Source organism: Hyla sarda, chromosome 4, assembly GCF_029499605.1.
Source record: "Hyla sarda isolate aHylSar1 chromosome 4, aHylSar1.hap1, whole genome shotgun sequence".
NCBI lineage: Eukaryota > Metazoa > Chordata > Amphibia > Anura > Hylidae > Hyla > Hyla sarda.
The window spans coordinates 289,929,522-289,953,046 of NC_079192.1; the positions used below are offsets into that span (position 1 = coordinate 289,929,522).

The window sequence follows — 23,525 nt, forward strand, 5'->3', positions numbered from 1 at the left end:
CAAAGTCCATATCCAGGCGGAGCTCCAGACGCCATCCGGAAGAACGCATGTCAATGCGAGTGGCTAGATGAATGAGTTCATGTAGGTCAGCAGGAGTCTCTCGTGCGGCCAGAACATCTTTAATGTTGCTGGATAGGCCTTTTTTAAAGGTCGCGCAGAGAGTCTCACTATTCCAGGACAACTCGTAAGCAAGAGCACGGAACTGAATGGCGTACTCGCCAACGGAAGAAACACCCTGGGCCAGGTTCAGCAGGGCAATCTCGGCTGAAGAAGCTCGGGCAGGTTCCTCAAAGACACTTCGAATTTCCGAGAAGAAGGAGTGTACAGAGGCAGTGACGGGGTCATTGCGGTCCCAGAGCGGTGCGGCCCATGACAGGGCTTTTCCAGACAGAAGGCAGAACACGAAAGCCACCTTAGACCTTTCAGTAGGAAACTGGTCCGACATCATCTCCAAGTGCTGGGAACATTGCGAAAGAAAGCCATGGCAATACTTAGAGTCCCCATTAAATTTGTCCGGCAAGGACAGGCGGAGGCTAGGAGTGGCCACTTGCTGCGGAAGGGGTGCAGGAGCTGGCGGAGGAGATGATTGCTGAAGAAGTTGCGAATGTTGGCGCACTTCCGACAGCTGGTGGGTTAGAAGGGCGACCTGTCGGGCGATATCAGAGGCAACTGGCAGGGGATGTTGGTGCAAAATGGTGGACACTTCCGACAGCTGGTGGGTTAGATGGGCGATCTGTCGGGCGATATCAGAGACAACTGGCAGGGGAACCTCAGCGGGATCCATGGCCGGATCTACTGTCACGATGCCGGCTGGCAGGTAGTGGATCCCCTGTGCCAGAGAGGGATGGCGTGGACCGCGCTAGTGGACCGGTTCTAAGCCACTACAGGTTTTCACCAGAGCCCGCCGCAAAGCGGGATGGTCTTGCTGCGGCGGTAGTGACCAGGTCGTATCCACTAGCAACGGCTCACCTCTCTGGCTGCTGAAGAGGCTGAAGATAGGCGCGGTACAATGGAGTAGGCAGAAGCAAGGTCGGACGTAGCAGAAGGTCGGGGGCAGGCGGCAAGGATCGTAGTCAGGGGCAACGGCAGGAGGTCAGGAACACGGACTAGGAACAGACAAGGAATGCTTTCACTAGGCACAAGTGCAACAAGATCCGGCAAGGGAGTGCAGGGGAAGTGAGGTAATATAGGGAAGTGCACAGGTGATTACCAATAAAGCTAATAGGGAAGATTGGGCCAGGCACCATCATTGGTGCACTGGCCCTTTAAATCGCAGAGACCCGGCGCGCGCGCGCCCTAGGGAGCGGGGCCGCGCGCGCCGGGACAGGACCGAGGGAGAGCGAGTCAGGTACGGGGACCGGGGTGCGCATCGCGAGCGGGCGCTATCCGCATCGCGAATCGCACCCCGGCTGAAGGCGGGACCGCAGCGCACCCGGTCAGTGGATCTGACCGGGGCGCTGCAACAACGAAGATGAGGCGAGCGCTCCGGGGAGGAACGGGGACCCGGAGCGCTCGGCGTAACACTCTCTCTCCATGTAATTCACCAACATCATCTTTCACTCTGAACTCCTAAAGCTCTGCTTTTAAAAGTATATTTGTGTTGTTTTCGACTTTTAAATGCATATCCTAATTTCTGGTGGTATAGTGGCTCTGTGGTTAACACTGTTACCTTTCAGACCTGGGGTCCCTGGTGTTTACATGGGTTTTCTCCCAATGGGTACAGGGACCAATCTGAGGGATGACAAGCCCTGTACAGTGCTGTAGACTGTGTTGGTGCCATATAAATAAAGTAATCACTAATCTTTTTTTTATTATTATTATTATTATGTAACACCCAATCAAATGTGGATTGTTATTAGAAAATCCAGCATTGATTACATACAATTACATTTTTTTATTTTAATATCCTATGGCTAATGAGTATGTACAAAAGAAAAACTTTCTCATCAAATGTGTGTCCTAGTTTTCTGATAAAAATATAATTAACCTCTTGGCAAAGTTTTCATATTGCCTCTTTTACAGGCTGGGTAATGCCAGCCTAATAACATTAACCTGCTGTAGCGGTAATTTATATCTCAATGGTGAGCTCTCCTAAGGTAACTTATTATTATTGTCAAATGTTAATATCCCTGGGAAAATACTTAGAGGTAGGACATTTTGTTACATTAAAGTTAAGTACCTTGAGGAAGTGAAGTGCCAAACATCAAAGTACTTGGGATAGGTATTTTCTTATTAGTACACTGTGGACAGCAATTTTATGCAAATAATGGTACAGTATATGTATAGATATTATCACAGTATAAACAACAGTTTTCATGACTGTCAGATACTAAATGTCAAGGTAACAGAGAAAACTGCAATAATCTTCTACACACAGTAATTATTATAATTATAGCCTTGGCCAAATACAAAGAACTTTTTTTTAGAACTCCTGTGACAAGGACCTGAGTTGTTACTTGAAAAAGCTGCGGAACATAAAAGTAAATGTAGCTAGAGAAAACACTTCTAAAAGACGTCACTATTATTCGGTAGATTAAAGTATTGTTTCTAATTGCTAATATTTTCACTTAATCTTAAACCGGTTTTATGTTTCTATTTATCTTTGTAAAAGATGACAGAATCTTCAGCGTATTTCATATGCACAGTAGGCAACCCCCCTATTTCTATATAAGGAAAACATGTCCCTTTCACACGCTCAACCTCAAAGACATTACCTTCACCCTCCTTTTGTTGGCAAGTACACACCTGCTGCTTTGATCTTACACTGACAGATGGCCCTTATTTCCTATTAAGTCACAATTTTGTGATTCGTTTTAATATGCCATGGACAGCAGAAAGCCCAGGACCAGATGTCTATTTATTCTCCCATGAAAGAGTATTCATAAGAAAAAGTTAAGACGACACATGCTCTCTTGAATCACGTTCTATTTCCTGCTCAGTAGAAATGAGAATCTTTGTCAACACAATTAAAATGTAGTTTGGGTTCCTGTAAACAGCATCGAATGAAACAAATCAGATTTCATTTGTACTGTCAGAGGCTGACGCTGGGTGGTTAATATTATTTTGTGGGCTAATCTCCATGGAGCGCATTCAGCACTATTACATAGTAGATTTTAATTTAAAGTCATGGTACCTTTCCAGTTTTGTTAGGAAGACGTCCTGGGTCTGATTAGCTGAAGCTCGCACTGAGAACTTAATTTGACATGCAACATATTTTTCTTGAGGTAAGTGTCGCAGGAAGCTGTTTGTAATAGCTGTCTTTCCCGTGCCTGTGGGGCCCACAAAAAGTAATGGCTTGTCTTGAAGCAGCAATGTCTCCAGGAAGTACATCTGCATAGCAGTCCCAGGCGTGCTCACTATAATGTCATTAAGCTGCAAGAAAGAAAAAAAGAACAGGTCCCAACAATGTAAATAGAATATTTTATTAATCGCTCTCTTCTCGCAAATATACTTCATCTAGATAAGTCAGAGATCCTTCCTAATGTAGAAGAAATTCATTTTCAGTACTTGATACTAGTAGAGGAATGTAAAGTTAATTCTTAATGCTGGAGGATATGTTGTGATTGGATGTTACAAAAAGAAGTGTTCTAAAAATAGCAGCGTCTATCTGGGTAAGAAGAGAGCAAAAAAAAAAAAAAGAAATTTGATTTTATGCATCTATTTAACGGCTTAGAGCCTGCATCTTAGAGGCTGCTTAAAGGGGAATGATTTATGCTTGGTTCAAACTCTTAGGCTATGTTCGCACAGCAAAAAAATGTGCAAAATGTGCACTCGGAAAACACGCAGAAATGCAGCGTCTCTATAGACGCCAAGGCCTTTCCTAGCGAAATATGCAGAAACAATAACCAGTTTCATTGTTTCTGCGGACACTGATCCGCAGCATGTTTCTGCCAGGAATCGGTATCGGCAGAAACAATGACCCTTCGCCATGTACGTGGTGCAGCAGAATCCCATTGAAATCAATGGGACTTTACTGTAGCAGAATTTCCGAGCAAAATATTTCCTGACAAATTTTGATTTACTTCCAGGGACTCCAAGGATATGTTCACACTACGAAATGTCCGCACTATGAATCTAACACACACTACGGAATGTCTGCTCTAACATGTTGGCGCTAGGACTGCACAGGAATGTGCTGTCTCATAGACGACTATGCATTCTGTGCATAGTCCACTGAAAGAATGAACATGTTCATTGTTTCTCTAGCCACAGAAAATGAAACGTGCACAGCGCAGCAGAATCCCATTGAACTCAAAATTCGGATGTGTGAACATGGCCTTACTGATCCCAAGCTGCACCAGTCTTCATCAGTTTTTCTTTTCTGTTTTTTCTTTTTTTTTTTAAAGAAACTGTCTTGTTTCATTTCCTATTTAAGATAGGATACTACAGAATAGTTGTACAGCGAGAAACATATTGCAAAAAATGCAAATGTGAACCCAGTCTTAGGAGAATCCAGTCTTAGGAGAATAGGGGAATAAGGGCTTGTTCACATAAACATAAATAGCCTAGAAAAAAGAGTTTACCTAAAAAAAAAATTCTTCATTGTTTAACGGGAAGTGTTAAAAAAAACAGCCTATTTGGAAAGAGTGGAACATGTTTTATTAATAATAAAATTCTTTCCAGGTGGTACAGGGTAACCGCTTTGCTTTCACGCATTTACCCTTCGGTCCCCGATACGTGCTGGCACTGTGGATGCTTGGGGGAACCATGACCCAGATATGGCTGACATGTCCCACACTGGATACCTATTGGTCTTCGGTTCTTGACACTATTCATACCCTAACTTCTCGTTCCCTCCCTAAGTGTCCATCTGTGGTGTTGCTATTTATCCTCCCACACACCTCCCCTAAGTTGTCCTCTAGGTTAGCCCACTTTTTGTTTAAGTCAGTTAGAACTGTTATACCCCATCTTTGGAAATCAGCTAACCCCCCCAGCTTCTCGTCCTGGCTCAGTGAAGTTTCTCATGCGTGTCGTATGGAGGAACTTTTGACAGACTCTAGGCGCCAGCTTACTAAATTTCACGCTATTTGGGCCCCTTGGCTGGCCTATGTGGCATCCCCTGATTTTGAAAGTAGTCACCTGGAAGTGTGATGTGATTGAGAGACTGGTGGAAGTGATCCTGTCTGCGAAGTATGTGCTTCTAAAACCATTTTCCAAATTGCTATTACTAGCTTGATTTTCTTTCTTTCTTACTTCCTATTTCTTTCTCTTTTTTTTCTTCTTCCTGTTCTTTTTCCTCCTTTCTGCCTGTTCTTCTCGTTGCCCTTCTTTCCCCCTTGTATTTCCCATCCTTCCCCTTCCCTGAGGTTCCTTCTTCCCCCCCCCCTTGTATTTCCCATCCTTCCCCATCCCTGAGGCTCCTTCTTTCCCTTCTCCTCAGGTGCAGTCAATGCTCAGTTGTGGAGTGCTATTCCCTCTCTCGCTCCAGCTACTACCAGGTCTCTGTCTGCATTTGGTAAGCTACTGGGAATGACACATCGGACAGTTGAACTTATGTCTAGAATACTGAACATGTCACTGCTGATAGACGCTCTAGCTATTGGATATATCGGCAGACACATATTTAAGCTAAAGTTGTTCAATGTGTTATGTACCATTGCAGGATTTCACTCCCACATGTTCTTCTATGCGGAGTATATGTTATACTTTCTTCTATTTGACTTCTTGTACATTTAAAGCCTTGAATAAATACTTTATTTAAAAAAAACTGCCTATTACAGTTAAAGGGGTACTCCATTGGAAAAAAATGTTTTTGTTTAAATCAACTGGTGCCCGAAAGTTAAACTTTTGTTAATTTGTCAATTAATTCTATTTAAAATTCTTAACCCTTCCAGTACTTATGATCTGCTGTATGTTCCAGGGGGAAGTTCTTTTCTTTTTGAATTTCCTTTCTGTCTTACCACAGTTCTCTCTGCTGACACCTCTGTCCATTTTAGGAACTGTCCAGAGTAGGAGCAAATCCCCCTATCAAACCTATTCTGCTCCAAACAGTTCCTATAATGGACAGTGGTGTCAGCAGAGAGCACTGTGGTCAAACAAAAAGGAAATTCAGAAAGAAAAGGACTTCCTATGGAGCATACCGCAGCTGATAAGTACTGGAAGGATAAAGATTTTTAAATAGAAGTAATTTACAAATATAATAAAATAAGATTCAGTCCTCAGCAAACCCCTATAAAAATATATAGTATCTGGATGGATGTCTGTTTACCCAAAGAAAAGACAGTTCTGTTTTTTACAAATTTATATATCCTATATTGTGGAATAAATACATATATATTAAACTGTCTTTTCTTTGGATAAACAGACATCCACCCAGATACTATATATTTTTATAGGGGTTTGCTGAGGACTGAATCTTTATTATTTTATTTATCTAGCATTTTCTTGTTCTCATAGGGTGAGAACATTCAGTTAACCTTGCACTCCCAACACCGTGAGCTGCACATTATCTATATACATATTGTAATTTACAAATATGTTTATCTTTCTGGCACCTGTTGACTTTAAAAAGTACCCCTTTAAAGAAATATATGCTGGATTACAACTGATATAGATATAGGAAGAGATTGCTAATATGGTAGAAGTTAAAATTCCCTTCTCCCCCTCACTTGTAATTCTAGGGGATGATTCTCTAATTTAAGCCTGAAAAGATAGGAAATGTGAAGTTTATTTTTATTTAAGTTGCTAGTTCGCTATCCTGGTTTGCAGCTTAAAATTATATGGATAATTAATTATTGTATTTTTTTTCTTCATTCCATAACGTTTGAATGTATTGAACTATGTTTACAAAAAAAAAATGTCAAGGTTTAAAAAAAAAGAAAATAAATACAGTATACAGATTAATTACAAACATGGTGGAATATAAGTGAAATAATGCAAAGTCCCTATGACTTTTTTATTTTTCTGTCTATAGATCTGTGTTAGAACTCATTTTTGCATTGTGATCTGAAATTTTTAATATTACTATATTGTGTTAGACTTTTTGATAAATCTTTTTCTTCCTTTTTTTCTTGGATATGATGAGACCAAAAAACTACAATTCTAGCATTTTCTTCAAGACATTTTCCGTGTTGAATCAATAATGTTATATTTTAAAAGTTTGGTCAGTTAGGGACGAGGTGATACCAACATTTTTTATTTATTTACTTTTTATTTGGAAATTAGTCTGCTCATACATATCAAGGCCGTACATATGTACTACACTAATCCATCGGTAGAGCTTGAAAATGGTAGTGTCCCAACCGCCAGAAAAAGCTGTAGGATGCCAATACGAGCCACCACCAAGGTCACAGTAAGGCAGTTTAAATGCAGTTGTCAGCTTTGTCTGCTGCATTTAAACAGTTAAAACCTGGCAACTCCATACATCATTAACTGTCCTTATGATGGTAATGAACATTATGGGCTGTTAAGGGGTTAAACTGCTCTAAAATAGTGTTTTAGTGATTAGAGGTGATTAAAATGTATAATTAGGCTGAAATGATCTTTTAGATTTTAAGGTTTTCTTTGTCTGGTCTGAGTCACCATGTGCCATCAGTAAATGTGAGGTTTAGAGCAGACAAATAGTCTTGTTGATTTTCCAGATGAATTTAATTTAAACAGAAGGTGCTCAATTTTAAAGAATCAAAGAAAGAAGCCACCCATCTGTCATAAGCTTGTATTCACCATAATACATTTATCATTACAAGCCAGATTCTTAAAAGTGAAGCAATAAATATTCTCAGAGATTTCAATCTTTGTACATTTGATGTTATCAAGGGTTTATGAAATATTCTAGTTAACCCATGAGATAGAAGACCCCTTTCTGCAGCATAACAATATGAAAGCTAAAGGTTTAAATTCAGGCATTTATATTTAGATAGATAGATAGATAGGAGAGAGAGATAAAAAGATATATTTAAAGATTCCAAGGTTCAAAGTAGGAACTGCAGGACTAAATTATGATAACAAAGTGTTAGTTTATTCATTAACGATAGAGCATCAAATGCACTATCCAAGGGCTTTGGAAAAGTGCTTTTGATGTTCTATCAGGTATTAATAAGTCATCTCTTTTTTACCATTGGAGTGTTGTGGCTCCTGCTTTGTAAGTCCTAAGCCGTATCACCAGCCACAGCTGTTACCACAACTGGTCAATAACAAAATTTGGTCAATAATAAAAGTTCATCGCAATGACAGAGGCCAAACGTTTTCTGTAAGTCTTCACAAGCTTTTCACACACTGTTGCTGATATTTTGGCCCATTACCCCATGCAGATCTCCTCTAGAACAGGGATGTTTTGGTGCTGTCGCTGGGCAAAACGGACTTTCAACTCCCTCCAAAGGTTTTCTATGGGGTTGAGATCTGGAGACTGACTAGGCCACTCCAGGACCTTGAAATGCTTCTTACAAAGCCACTCCTTGGTTGCCGTGGCAGTGTGTTTGGGATCATTGTCATGCTGAAAGACCCAGCCACATTTCATCTTCAATGCCCTTGCTGATGGAAGGATGTTTTCACTCAAAATATCATGATTCTTGGCCCCATTCATTCTTTCCTTTACACGGATCAGTCGTCCTGGTCCCTTGGCAGAAAAACAGCCCCAAAGCATGATGTTTCCACACCCATGCTTCACAGTAGGTGTGGTGTTCTTTGGATGCAACTCAGCATTCTTTCTCCTCCAAACACGACGAGTTGAGTTTTTACCAAAAAGTTCTACTTTGGTTTCATCTGACCATATGACATTCTCCCAATACTCATCCAGATCATCCAAATTCTCTCTAGAAAACTTCAGATGGACCCGGACATGTACTGTCTTAAGCAGGGGGACACGTCTGGCACTGCATGATTTCAGTTCCTGGCGGCATAGTGTGTTACTGATGGTAGTCTTTGCCTTTGCTACTTTAGTCCCAGCTCTCGGCAGGTTATTCATTAGGTCCCCCCGTGTGGGTCTGGGATTTTGCTCACGTTCTTGTGATAACTTTGACCCGACAGGGTTAGATCTTACGTGGAGCCCCAGATCGAGGGAGATTATCAGTGGTCTTGTATGTCTTCCATTTTCTAATAATTGCTGCCACAGTTGATTTCTTCACACCAAGCTGCTTGCCTATTGCAGATTCAGTCTTTCTAGCCTGGTGCAGGTCTACAATTGTGTTTCTGGTGTCCTTCCACAGCTCTTTGGTCTTGGCCATAGTGGAGTTTGGAGTGTGACTGTTTGAGGTTATGGAATGACAATGTGGAAAAAAAAACAATGGGTATAGTGTAGGCACTGCTCAGAAGGCGAAATTACAGGATAGACTCCGGCGGTGCAGGACAACAAAATTTTTATTAAGAATGTTTAGGACAACGCGTTTCGGCATCTGCTGATGCCTTCCTCAGGTCCACTTAGCAGTTCTAAAACAGTAAAAAGGATATATCTATGTATCTTAAGCAAAATTATGCATAAAAATTTGTATAGATGTATGTCATCAGATATGTGAGAAATCTCACAAATGGATGTAAAAGGGATGATCAAAATCAACAAACATGTGTGCATATGGATATATGGATAGGCATATATGTATACATAGGTGTATAGAAACAGAACCAAGGCACACATATATGCATATTGGTGGCATATACAGATATATACAGACAGGACCAAGGTATACATGTATGCAGATTAGCAATGTTACAAAAAGAAAAAAAATATATAGGAATTAATATAATATATGAATAGGATGCATAAAACACAAATGTAAAAACCAAAAATGTTAAAATGCATCCTATTTATGCATCCTATTCATATATTATATTAGTTCCTATATAAATGTTTTTCTTTTTGTAACATTGCTAATCTGCATACATGTATACCCTGGTCCTGTCTGTATATATCTGTATATGCCACCAATATGCATATATGTGTGCCTTGGTTCTGTTTCTATACACCTATGTATACATATATGCCTATCCATATATCCATATGCACACATGTTTGTTGATTTTGATCCTCCCTTTTACATCCATTTGTGAGATTTCTCACATATCTGATTACATATATTTATACAATTTTTTATGCATAATTTTACATAGATATATCCTTTTTACTGTTTTAGAACTGCTAAGTGGACCTGAGGAAGGCATCAGCAGATGCTGAAACGTGTTGTCCTAAACATTCTTTATAACATTTTGTTGTCCTGCACCGCCTGAGTCAATCCTGTACTTTCGCCTTCTGAGCAGCGCCTCCACTATACCCATTTTTTTTGTTTTTTTCCCCACATTGTCCTTCCATATTGTATATCGGCTTCTAGCCTAGAAGCCCGATGCCGGTAGGAGTGCTGCAGCTCGTCTAATACCAAGCACGTCGTCCATTACCTAAGGGCTGCACAGGCTCAAGTGCGGCCCTACTAAGGTCGGTATATCACCGTTTGGTGTGATGGAGGGTGCACATCAGTGAATATACCTACTCAGGGAGCGCCCCCTGTATCTCTTTTTTTTCTCCCTCATATACTAACTGTTTGAGGTTGTGGACAGTTGTCTTTTATACTGATAACAAGTTCAAACAGGTGCCATTAATATAGGTAACGAGTGGAGGACAGAGGAGACTCTTAACCCCTTCCCAACCCATGGCATGCATGTACATCATGGGCCGGGGGGTCGGACATTACGGGGGCCCTCGGGTCGGGTCTGTGCCATGACCAGGAGATTTCTGCTGCTATTAAATATTGGGATCTATACAGATCATGGCATTTAAACATGAAGTGCCGATATTCCCTGGTGTTTAGTGGTCCAATGGCCCCCAATTACATCGCATGGGGGGCTATGGGTTGCTAGGGAAGTTTGAGGCCTTAGCCCTTTGGCAGCCCTTAGCAATCAAGTACAGATTTAATGGATCAATGTAATGCAATAGCATTACATTGATCTATGTAAACCATCTGATGATGGCTTATGATAGGCCCCCAGGGGTGCCAAAAAGTGTTTAGAAAAAAAGGAAAATATAAAAAAAAAAAAAAAAAAAACTCCCCTAATAAAAATTTTAATACCCCCCTTTCCCATTTTTTTTATAAAACACTGTACAAACAAAAAAAAAACACATATTTGGTATTGCCGCATCTGTAATTGTCCAAACTATGAATTTATTATGTTTCTTATCCTGCACAGTGAGCGAAAAATTCCAAAAGCCAACATTGCTCATTTTTTGTTACATTACATCCCAAAAAATTGCAATGAAAGTAATTAAAAAGCCAGAACTACACAAATGTGGTACCATTAAAAACTAAAGCTCATGGCTCAAAAAACAAACCCTAACACACATCAGTATGTGGAACAATAAAAAAGATATGGGAGTGAGAACATGGCAATGAACAAAGTTTATTTTTATTTTTCAAGGTTTACATTTTTTTTAACCATAGAACAAAACAAAAATTGTTCAAGTTTGGTATAATTGGAATCACACTGACCCATAGAATAAAGATGGAATATCAGATTTACCGTATTTTGAACTCCGAAAAATTATTGCCCTACAAAATTGTGCAATTCCATATTTTTTTCAATTTTGCCCTGCATATAATTTTTTTATGGCTTCGTAAAACATTGTATGATAAAAAAAAAAAGTGAATCATTGGAAATTCCAACTTGCCACAAAGAAAATAAGCCCTAATATAAGTTTGTCAGTCCAAAAAGCACTGTAAAAACTTCACCATCATGTACTTCAACATGAAGATGTGGCTGCTGCTCCTGGCAGACAGAGTGGAGCATTGACTCAAAGGAGTGGAGAGTGGAACCCCATTCAGCATTTGTTTGGTAGTGGAAGGCTGTACAAGTTGGCTGTAAAGCTTCTGCTTGTAAAAATCCAATTTATCCTCCTTCATGGAAGGTGAAAAAAATCCCCCATTCTGGCACTATACCAGGAGTCTAAGAATGTGACTATCCAGTACTCATCTCTTTTCTTTATGTGCACAATGAGGGACATTTCTCAATGTTTGCTTATGTATTCTTTTTTTTAGTACTTTTTTCCTTACTTTATTTTTGCTTATGTGTGACTTATTTATCAACTGGTTTCAGCCTGTTGATAATTTTCTTTCACATAAGCAATTTTTCCTTTTTTACTTTGGTAGTAGCTTTTCCTGCTCCATGTTTGAGCTGGAGTAAATTTAGTCAATTTTTAACGCTGTTGCGACTTTTTTTTGCGCAGTTGCGACTGTCGCAGTTAATAAATACCTGACTACCCGTAGTCCATTTTAAAATTATTACTACATAGTTAATTTTTGGAAAACTTGCTTTTCTCGCTTTCCAGTCAAAATGTCGCACGAAAAATCGTGTAGTCGCAGTTGCGACAATTTTGCGACAATTATAGTAAAGAAAACCTAACTAAACCCGTTGATAAATGTCCATAAATATGCCTGTCACTGCATAATAAAACAAATCATATAGCTTTCTTTCCCTGTTTATCTGAGGGTCCAGCTTGTTTCACCTCTGCTCATACTGCAAAGGTTGGCCATCATAGTCCTCATTGTCATCATCACTGTCACTTTGTGTAGGTTCCTTGTCCCCCTATCCTTTTGAAGGATTATATCTCCAAATCCTGCTCCTCAGGTCCCACTTCCTCATTCAAATCCTCCTAAAAAAAAATATCCATACTGCTGCCATGTGAATCTTCCTCCACCCCTCCTCCCTTGCTTAATCTTCCTTGCTTAATCATCACTATAAGCGTTTGCACCAGAAGGAATATCAGCAGCATAACATCACTTATTCAATTGTTCTTAAAATCTTGTTCCCTCTTCGAAAGGCCTGAACATGCGACAAGTGTCTCTGATTGGCTGTCAATGCCCAAGCTGAAAGTCATAGTTGCTCCAAAAGCTTATTCTGCTGCATTAGAAAGTTTGTTACCACTTTGCCGTACTGCTACAGGCAATCCAACATGTTTAATTTTACGTTCCGTGTTGGAATGTCAAAAGTGAGGCAGCATTGTAGGGCAAAGAGGGCATGTTTAAAAGCACAAAAATTGTTAAACAGAAGGTAAACTTTCTTGCACAAAGATAGCACATCCCTGAGACTGCCACAATTTTTCAAGAAATATTTGACAATAAGATTAATGCAGAACATTAATGCTTATGCAGAATTATAAAACTACATCCCTTTCCCTTATCCCCTTACACCGTTCCCTTCAATTCCCTGGTTGGACTTGATGGACATATGTCTTTTTTCAACCATACTAACTATGTAAGATTTGGCACATGTGCCATACATGGGGAGTGTGTCATGCCACCTAGATGCTGGGCAGCCACAATCTTTGGGTGGTTAAAGGGGTACTCCGGCACTTAGACATCTTATTCCCTATCCAAAGCATAGGGGATAAGATGCCTGATTGCGGGACATGCTCCGGGGACTGATTTTAACAGGGTGCGGCGTGCAAGATCACGGGGGTCCCCAGCGGCGGGACCCCCGTGATCAGGCATCTTATTCCCAATCCATTGGATAGGGGATAAGATGCCTAAGTGCCAGAGTACCCCTTTAACAGCGACCACATTTCCCAATCTCAGATTACAGCTAGAGGGCCAGTGTGAAACTTCCTGCTGCAGCCAAGGCAACAAGTCCTACAGCATGACAGTGCTTGACTTTGCACTGATGAAAGGAGGAAGGAGGAGTAGGCTAAGATGTTCATGGAGGAGGACTTGGATAATGAGGAGGAGAAGAATAGGTGGCAGGTATCAAAAGTTGGACCGGATCAGTGCACCCGTGGAAAACATTTTTTTTTTTAGGTTATTGTCTTGTTATTGGTTATTGTTATGTTTTGGAGTGATTTAGCAATCAAAAAGTATTCAAGTTGCAGAAAATATGCCAGTCAACTTTTACTCTCAGTGCTTAGTGATGTTTGATAAAACCAAGAAAATACACACAGCTTGGCCTCAGTTCAGACAGGGAACTGTCTGATGTCAGCCCACTAATCAATGTTTTGCTCTGCTTGTATTGTGATAGCTTTTATGGATTCGTTTACTGCAGGAAGGGATTTGAAATGCACTAACAGGACATAGTACTGCAGGTGACAGAAGGTCACTGTCTAAGGTCAGCCTAGATATAAAAGTGTACCTACCGTTAACAAAAATAATGTAGATAATACCATTATTTGTATATTTGTAATATACATCGGTTAAAAAATGTGCATGTTTTTGGGTGAAAACATGCTGTCCCTGCAGCCAGAGATGAGCACATTCTTGAAAAATTCGATTCGGCCGATTCGCCAAATTTTCCGAAAAAATTTGGTTCGGGACAAATTTTTTGGCGGCAAATCACTATTAAAAACGGCTATTTCGGGCCTACAGAGAGCCTCAATAGGGGTGTACAACACTTTGCTTTGGGAGGGTGTCATGTTAATGAAATAATACTCTTATTCAGTATGACATGCAGATTACAGGCATCGCTATTAGAATCACTGCTGCAGAGTGTCTGGATGTGGCAGCAGGGAGACCATATGGCATTAAAATTGCAGAGAATAAATAGATTTTTTATGTAACTTTTATTTAATTTTAATTAATTTATAATTTTTGAGTACCCATTCTGGTGAGCATCGAGCTGGCGGTCCGCAGCAAGGCGAGCTACAACATGTTCCAGCCCGTGTCTGTCAGCGTCCCCGTCAGTCCCTCCTCCCACTGTCTTACTCTTTGTGGAACTGCAAATATTTCATTTAACCCCTTAAGGACCCAGGACGTACTAGTACGTCCTGGTGTTTCTCCGGTCTCTGCCACGCCCCGGGCAGAGATCGGAAGCGGATGCCTGCTGAAATGCATCAGCAGGCATCCAGGGCAAACGCCGAGGGGGGCCATGTAGGGGAAATCGCCCTTGCGATCTGCGGCGATACCGGGCTGATCGGGTCTCTGGGACCCGACCGCCCGGCAATTTCACATGATCCCGGCTGTCACAGACAGCCAGGACCATGCTAAAGCATAGAAGCGAGGTGGTAAGCCTGCCACCTCCTCCTATTCCCTGCGATCCGTCGGTTAGTTAACCGACCAATCGCAGGGGGGGGGGGGGGGCGGTTACTTCCTCCCGTCCTGCCAGGCCCCTGGAAGTCCAGAGAGGACGGGAGGAAGACCGGAGGACACGGCGGGGGACGGGGGAGTGCTGGGACCCGGCCCCGGTACTTACCTCATCCCTGAAGACCCAGATCCCGGCGGCAGAGACGGCAGCGGCGGCGACAGGTGAGTAGATCTTCAGCCGCGGTCGGGCCCTTTATAGCAGTGCACGTCGCCGTAAAGCGACATGCATTGCTGTAATGGGACCCTGTAAACTACAACTCCCAGCATGCCCAGACAGCCCTTGGCGTCTGGGCATGCTGGGAGTTGCAGTTTTGCAACATCTGGAGGTCCGCAGTTTGGAGACCACTGTGCCCTTCCAGATGTTGCAAAACTACACATCCTCAGCATGCCCTTACTCTCCAGGCATGCTGGGAGTTGTAGTTCTGTAACATCTGGCCCTTCAGATGTTGCAGAACTACAACTCCCAGCATGCCTGGACAGTTTTGGCATACTGGGAGTTGTAGTTTTGCAACATCTGGAGGGCTGCGGCTGGGACACCACTACACAGTGGTCCCCAAACTGTTCTCCTCCAGCTGTTGCGTAACCACTACTCCCAATATGCCCTTCGGCTGCTTGGGCATGCTGGGAGTTGTGGTTTTGCAACAACTGGAGGCACACTGGTTGGGAAACATTGTCTGTTTCCTAACTCAGTGTTTCCCAACCCGTGTGCCTCCAGCTGTTGCAAAACTATAAATGCCAGCATGCACTGATAGACTGTGCATGCTGGGAGTTGTAGTTTTGCAACAGCTGGAGGCCCCCCCTGTGAATGTACAGGGTACAATCACATGGGCAGGGGGCTTACAGTGAGTATCAGGCTGCAAGTTTGCGATGCAGCAAATTTTGCACGGCAGCTCAAACTCGCAGCGGGAGACTCGCTGTAATCCCCTGCCCGCGTGACTGTACCCTAAAAACACTACACTACACTACACTAACACAAAATAAAATAAAAAGTAAAAAACACTACATATACACATACCCCTACACAGCCCCCCTCCCCAATAAAAATGAAAAACGTCTGGTACGCCACTGTTTCCAAAATGGAGCCTCCAGCTGTTGCAAAACAACAACTCCCAGTATTGCCGGATAGCCGTTGACTGTCCAAGCATGCTGGGAGTTTTGCAACAGCTGGAGGCACCCTGTTTGGGAATCGCTGGCGTAGAATACCCCTATGTCCACCCCTATGCAAATCCCTAATTCAGGCCTCAAATGCGCATGGAGCTCTCTCACTTCGGAGCCCTGTCGTATTTCAAGGCAACAGTTTAGGGCCACATATGGGGTATCGCCGTACTCGGGAGAAATTGCCTAACAAATTTTGGGGGGTATTTTCTCCTTTCACCCCTTATGAAAAGGGGAAGTTGGGGTCTACACCAGCATGTTGGTGTAAAAAAAATATTTTTTTTACACTAACATGCTGGTGTTGCCCTATACTTTTCATTTTGACAAAAGGTAAAAGGGAAAAAAGTCCCCCAAAATTTGTAATGCAGTTTCTCCTGACTACGGAAATACCCCATATGTGGGCGTAAAGTGCTCTGGGGGCGCACAACAAGGCCCAGAAGGGAGAGTGCACCATGCACATTTGAAGTGATTTGCACAGGGGTGGCTGATTGTTACAGCGGTTTTTACAAACGCAAAAAAAAAAAAAACCCCACATGTGACCCCATTTCGGAAACTACACCCCTCACGGAATGTAATGAGGGATGCAGTGAGAATTTACACCCCACTGGTGTCTGACAAATCTTTGGAACAATGGGCTGTGCAAATAAAAATTTTTGTACAGCCCACTGTTCCAAAGATCTGACAGACACCAGTGGGGGGTAAATGCTCACTGTACCCCTTGTTACGTTCCTCAAGGGGTCTAGTTTCCAAAATGGTATGCCATGTGGGGGTTATTTTTCTGTCCTGGCACCATAGGGGCTTCCTAAATGCGACATGCCCCCGAGCAAAAGTTGCTCTCAAAAAGCCAAATATGACTCCTTCTCTTCTGAGCATTGTAGTTCGCCCGTAGTGCACTTCAGGTCAACTTATGGGGTACCTTCATACTCAGAAGAGATGGGGTTACAAATTTTGGGGGTATTTTCTGCTATTAACCCTTGCAAAAATGTGAAATTTGGGGGGAAACACACATTTTAGTGAAATTTTTTTATATTTTTTTACATATGCAAAAGTCGTGAAACACCTGTGGGGTATTAAGGCTCACTTTATTCCTTGTTACGTTCCTCAAGGGGTCTAGTTTTCAAAATGGTATGGCATGTGTTTTTTTTTTTTTTTGCTGTTCTGGCACCATAGGGGCTTCCTAAATGCAACATGCCCCCCAAAAACCATTTCTGGTTGTCGCTCCTTCGCTTCTGAGCCCTCTACTGTGCCCGACGAACACTTTAAATAGACATATGAGGCATGTGCTTACTCGAGAGAAATTGGGCTACAAATACAAGTATAAATTTTCTCCTTTTACCCCTTGTAAAAATTAAAAAATTGGGTCTACAAGAAAATACGAGTGTAAAAAATGAAGATTGTGAATTTTCTCCTTCACTTTGCTGCTATTCCTGTGAAACACCTAAAGGGTTAAAACGCTGACTGAATGTCATTTTGAATACTTTGGGAGGTGCAGTTTTTATAATGGGGTCATTTGTGCAGTATTTCTAAGATGAAGACCCTTCAAATCCACTTCAAACCTGAACTGGTCCCTGAAAAATAGTGAGTTTGAAAATTTTGTGAAAAATTGGAAAATTGCTGCTGAACTTTGAAGCCCTCTGGTGTCTTCCAAAAGTAAAAACACGTCAATTTTATGATGCAAACATAAAGTAGACATATTGTATATGTGAATAAAATAAAATAAATATTTGGAATATTCATTTCCTTACAAGCAGAAAGCTTCAAAGTTAGAAAAATGCAAAATTTTCTAATTTTTCATCAAATTTTGGGATTTTTCACCAAGAAAGGATGCAAGTTACCACAAAATTTTACCACTATGTTAAAGTAGAATATGTCACGAAAAAACAATCTCGGAATTAGAATGATAACTAAAAGCATTCCAGAGTTATTAATGTTTAAAGTGACAGTGGTCAGATGTGCAAAAAATGGCCGGGTCCTAAGGTGTAAAATGGCTGGGTCCTTAAGGGGTTAATCAGTTATGGTTCATTGTTATTGCTCCAACCTGTTTCATTGGATTCTTGTGGTAATTCCACAGCTAATATATGACATCGAAGACCATAAGGCCATCGAAGACCATAAATAGTGTGGTTTCAAAAGACCAAATCTAACAAGGAGTCACATGGGGGCACAATGACAGAACCTGGAGGTGGCATCAGTATGAGGAGACCATATAGTGGCTGAAAGAAAAAGCCTGTAGTTGACAGCAGCATGAGGAGACCACATAGTGGCTGATTGACACAGCCTGGAGTTGGTGGCAGCATAAAGTGGCAGAATGACACAGCCTGGAGGTGGCAGAAGCATGAGGAGACCATATAGTGGCTGAATGACACAGTGTGGAGGTGGTGGCAGCATGAAGAGAACATATAGTGGCTGAATGACACATCGTGGAGGTGGCAGCAGCATGAGAACATATAGTAGCTGAATAACACAGCATGGGGTTTGCGGCAGCAGGAGCAGAACACATAAAGGCTGAATGACACAGCCTGGAGGTAGCAGAAGCATAAGGAGACAATAAAGTGGCTGAATGACGGAGTGTGGAGGTGGCAGCAGCATGATGAGAACATATAGTAGCTGAATGACAGTGTGGAGGTGGTGGCAGCAGGAGGAGAACATATAGTGGCTGAATGACACAATGTGGAGGTGGCGGCAGCATTCAGAGACCACATAGTAGCTGAATGACACAGCCTGGATGTGGCGACAGCATGAGGAGAAAATATAGTGGCTGAAGGGAACAGCCTGGAGTAGACGGCAGCATATAGTGGCTGAATGACACAGCCTGAAATTTGTGGCAGCATGATGAGAACATATAGTGACTGAATAACACAGCCTGAAGGTGGCAGAAGCATGAGTAGAACATATAGTGGCTGAATGACACAGAGTGGAGGTGGAGTCAGCATGTGGAAAACATATAGTGGCTGAATGACACAGCGTGGAGGTGGTGGCAGCATGAGGAGAACATATAGGGGCTGAATGACACAGTGTGGAGGTGGCGGCAGCATGAAGAGACCACATAGTGGCTGAATGACACAGCCTGGAGGTGGCAGCAGCATGAGAAGAACATAAAGTGGCAGAAAGGCACAGCCTGGAGTTGGCGGCAGATGAGGAGACCATACAGTGGCTGAATGGCACAGCATGGAGTTGGCGGCAGCATGAGTAGAACATACAGCGGCTGAATTTGCACAGCCTGGAGTTGGCAGCAGATGAGAATACCATGTAATGGCTGAATGACAAAGCGTGGAGGTGGCAGAAGCATGAGGACACCACATAGTGGCTGAATGACACAGCCTGGAGGTGGCAGAAGCATGACTAGACCATATAGTGGCTGAATGACACAGCCTGGAGTTGGCAGCAGCATATAGTGGCTGAATGACAGAGCCTGGAATTTGTGGCAGCATGATGAGAACATATAGTAGCTGAATAACACAGCCTGAAGGTGACAGAAGCATGGGGAGAACATATAGTGGCTAAATGAAACAGCGTGGAGGTGGTGGCAGCGTGAGGAGACCACATAGTGACTGAATCACATAGCCTGGAGGTGGCAGCATGAGGAGACCATATATTGGCTGAATGACACAGCGTGGGGGTGGCAGCAGCATGAGGTGAACATATAGGGGGAGATTTATCAAAACCTGTGCAGAGGAAAAGTTGTCCAGTTGCCCATAGCAACCAATCAGATCGCTTCTTTCATTTTTCACAGGCCTTCATGAAAATGAAAGAAGCAAGCTGATTGGTTGCTATGGGCAACTGGGCAAGTTTTCCTCTACACAGGTTTTGATAAATCTCCCCCATAGTGGCAGAATGGCAAAGCCTGGAGTTGGCGGCAGATGAGGAGATCATACAATGGCTGAATGGCACAGCCTGGAGTTGGCGGCAGCATGAGTAGAACATACAGTGGCTGAATGGCACAGCCTGGAGTTGGCAGCAGATGAAGAGACCATATAGTGGCTGAATGACACAGCGTGGAGGTAGCAGAAGCATGAGGAGACCACATAGTGGCTGAATGACACAGCCTGGAGGTGGCAGAAGCACGAGGAGACAACATAGTGGTTGAATGACTCAGCCTGGAGGTGGCGGCAGCATGAGGGGAACATATAATGGCTGAATGACACAGCCTGGAGGTGGCAGAAGCATGAGGAGACCACATAGTGGTTGAATGACACAGTCTGGAGGTGGCAGCAGCATGAGGGGAACATATAATGGCTGAATGACACAGGCTGGAGGTGGCAGAAACATGAGGAGACCATATAGTGGTAGAATGAGACAGCCTAAAGGTGGCGGCAGCAGCATCAGGAGTCCTGAAAGTGACCCGGTGACAGAGTGGTTCGGTGGGTGGCAATACCAGTACCCAGTGATGAAGGTGGGTAAAAAAAAGGTCCGATGCGGAGGAATGTTTATAACTGGGGAGCAGTGCCTTAAATCTGTTTGGCACTATACATATTTGTGTATAAGTGTTTGTGTGGCACCATGGTCAATCTTCTCTGATGCATCAGGCATTGGTGGGTGGAAATCCTGGCTGATCCATGCCTGATTCATCTTCACAAAGGTCAGTCTCCCCACATTTTTCGTGGACAGCCAAGTTCTTCTTGGGGTGATTATGGCCCGCATCGCACTAAAAACCCGCTCTAATGGCACACTATTGGCCGGCCAGGACAGCCTTTCCAGGGCAAACTCTGCTGGTTGCGGCCACAGATTAAGTCTTTCTGCCCAAAAGTACAGTGGATCTTCAAGGTGTGTTGGCATGGACATGGCAAGGTATGCCACTGCCTGCTGGTTCAGCTCCTGCTCCAGGTCTACCTGCTGCTGATGAGTTGCTTCACTATGAGAGTGAAGAAAGGTACACAACAGTGACTGTAGACCCAGACTATTGCTCCTGCCACCCCACCCCAGCAGCCATGGCAGTGGAAGGTGAGTGCAGAGGGACCCCAAATCAGACCTGCGAGAGGATGGATGAAGGCGTCAATAGGCATCAGCCAACTGACTATGTTGGATGTCTCTGTAGTAGGTAAGTTTGTACTCCCTCTCAGTGTGTGTAAAAAAGGCCCCCATTTTGTGGAGATCACGAGGGTCCAATAAGGTGGAGAGCCAGAAGTCATCCCGCTGCCGAATGGTGACAATTCGGCCGTCACTACGCAAGCAAGTGATCATGCATCGTGCCATTTGTGCAAGTTACTCAGTGTGTCTGGGTCCTCTGTCTCGCCTTCCTCATAACCCTCTAGCTCCACTGGCTGCTCCTGCTCCTCCTCTGCTGTCAGATGACCAGAAAGACTGCCGATTTCACAAAACATAAAATGTGCTCCACTGTGCCCCTCCCCTCCTTCAGTTCAGCACCCACAGGGCTCATGTGGCCGTGAGATGTAGGTGCCACATCTCCAGTGCCCTTACCAGCCATTGTTTCCAACAAGTGTTGTAGGAAATGAAGCAGTGGAATGACGTTATTCATCCCGTAATCCTGGCAACTGACTAATAATGTGGCTTCCTCAAAGGGCCTGAGCAAATGGCAGGTGTCATGTATGAGCTGCCACTGGTTGACATTGAAGTTACACAGGGGAGTACTCATATCTGTTTGGATCATCAAGAAATCGGTGATGACTTTGCTCTGTTCGTATAGTCGGTCCAACATATGGAGGGTGGAATTTCAATGTGTGGAAACGTCGCAAATGAGACTATGTTGGGGGATACCGTTCTGACGCTGCAGCTCAAAGAGGGTATGCTTTGCAGTGTACGAGTGGCTGAAGTGCATGCAAAGTTTCCTTTCCATTGTTAGGATGTCTTGCAAATGGGTGGAAAAATTCAGGAACCACTTGACAACCAGGCTGACAGGCTCAAGGACTGGCCCACCTTCTCTTCCACAAAATTGTGTAGAGCTGGTACTGCCTTTTTGAAAAGAAATGATGACTTGGGACTCTCCACCTTGGCTCGGCACAAGCCATAATTTCTCTGAAAGGTGCAGAGTTCACCACTTGAAAAGGGAGGGACTGCAGCCCCAGCAACTTGAACAGGAGCACATCCAGCTTCTGCGCCGTTGGATGAGTAGGCGCATATTGTTGCCTCTTGGACATGGCTTCGCCGATGGATTGCTCGAGGAAGGACTGACTAAAAGTAGGAGGAGCAGGAGCATCAGGAGCGACAGAAGGAGGGTATGGTGGAGCCTTGGCTGGCTGAAAGAGGGAGCAGCGTGCCACTGGGTAATGCAGCAGGCTGGACCACTACATAGGAGCCACGGTTCTCCTAGGCCGCTTTAGGGTGGCGCAGCATATGTTGGCGCAGGGCCGTGGTGCCAACATTGGGACCCTGGCCATGCTTCACCTTCTGCCAACAGATCTTGCATGTGGCTATGTTAACCTCCTCCGGATGCTTGATGAAAAACTGCCACACCACTGAGTAGCTGATTTTTCCCACCAACAGTCCGCACTACTTGACTGCTACTGCCGCTGTCTCCAGGAACCCCTGTTCCACTACCTCCCGGGAAGGTAGGCTGCTGCGGAGCACATTTGGCTCCAGAATTTTGACTTCTGCCACCATGCTAACTCCCAACCATGCTACCACCTTGCTGGCTCAGCTGCTGCCTCACGGGTAACCTGCAACCCTTTTCTCCTGATGATTATGAAGCGCTTTCTGCACCCAGCTCACAATTGCGATCGGCTTCATCATGAACAAGTATCTGCACATCACTGATGTCCTCCTCAGGTTCCTCAACAGTGTCTGCTTCAGGAGCCTGAACGCTGGCAACACCACCTCCCACGTCACTCTCCTCATCACTACTAACCCACCTAGCGAAGGAAGCAGTGGATGTCTCCTCTACTTCTTGGCTGGGAAGTAGCTGCTGACTGTCCTCTATTGGATTGCCTCACTGAATAGTGGAGCTGAACCCACAGCATAGAAGACTTCTTAAGGGGAGGGAACAGCATAGGACAGAAGCAATGGAAGGACAGAGACTGCTCCCGGGCCATGCCAACTGAGCATTGTGTCTGAGGAACCCACCGACTGTTGACTGGGGGTATCAGATGTCACTTGTAATTAAGTGGATGACCGTGTTAAACAATCGATGACGGCAGATGGGTTGCTGGTCGAGACATGACCGCTATCTGATACCAGGAGATCAGGCCTCTTGCTGCGACTCCTGCTGCCACTCGACCCTAGTCTGCTGCAACCTCTGCCTGCACCTGATAAATTTAGGCCTCTGCCACTCCTCTGCACATCCTGGCACTTCTCTGTGTGACATACTTAGTGCGTATGTGAGCAGGTATATAGGTAACAGCAGCAGGTATATACTTTTATCTGTCCTTTTACAGAATCTAGGCCCTTGAGAGTTTAACAGGTACAAAATAGTACACCACTTAGATGTAGGTA

At 43.6% G+C, this 23,525-nt stretch overlaps 1 protein-coding gene and 1 long non-coding RNA gene across 2 annotated transcripts in view; one reads left to right on the forward strand and one right to left on the reverse strand.

Moving 5' to 3' along the window:
* Window positions 1-23,525, reverse strand: part of LOC130369339 (dynein axonemal heavy chain 3-like) — a 919,716-nt gene that overhangs the window by 613,399 nt on the left and 282,792 nt on the right. The window contains exon 19 of the mRNA XM_056574479.1: window positions 3,134-3,372. Coding sequence (XP_056430454.1) covers window positions 3,134-3,372 — 239 coding nt within the window. The remainder of the gene's footprint in view (window positions 1-3,133; window positions 3,373-23,525) is intronic.
* LOC130369341 (uncharacterized) overlaps window positions 1-23,525 on the forward strand; it is a 146,200-nt gene that overhangs the window by 2,872 nt on the left and 119,803 nt on the right. The window lies entirely within an intron of this gene.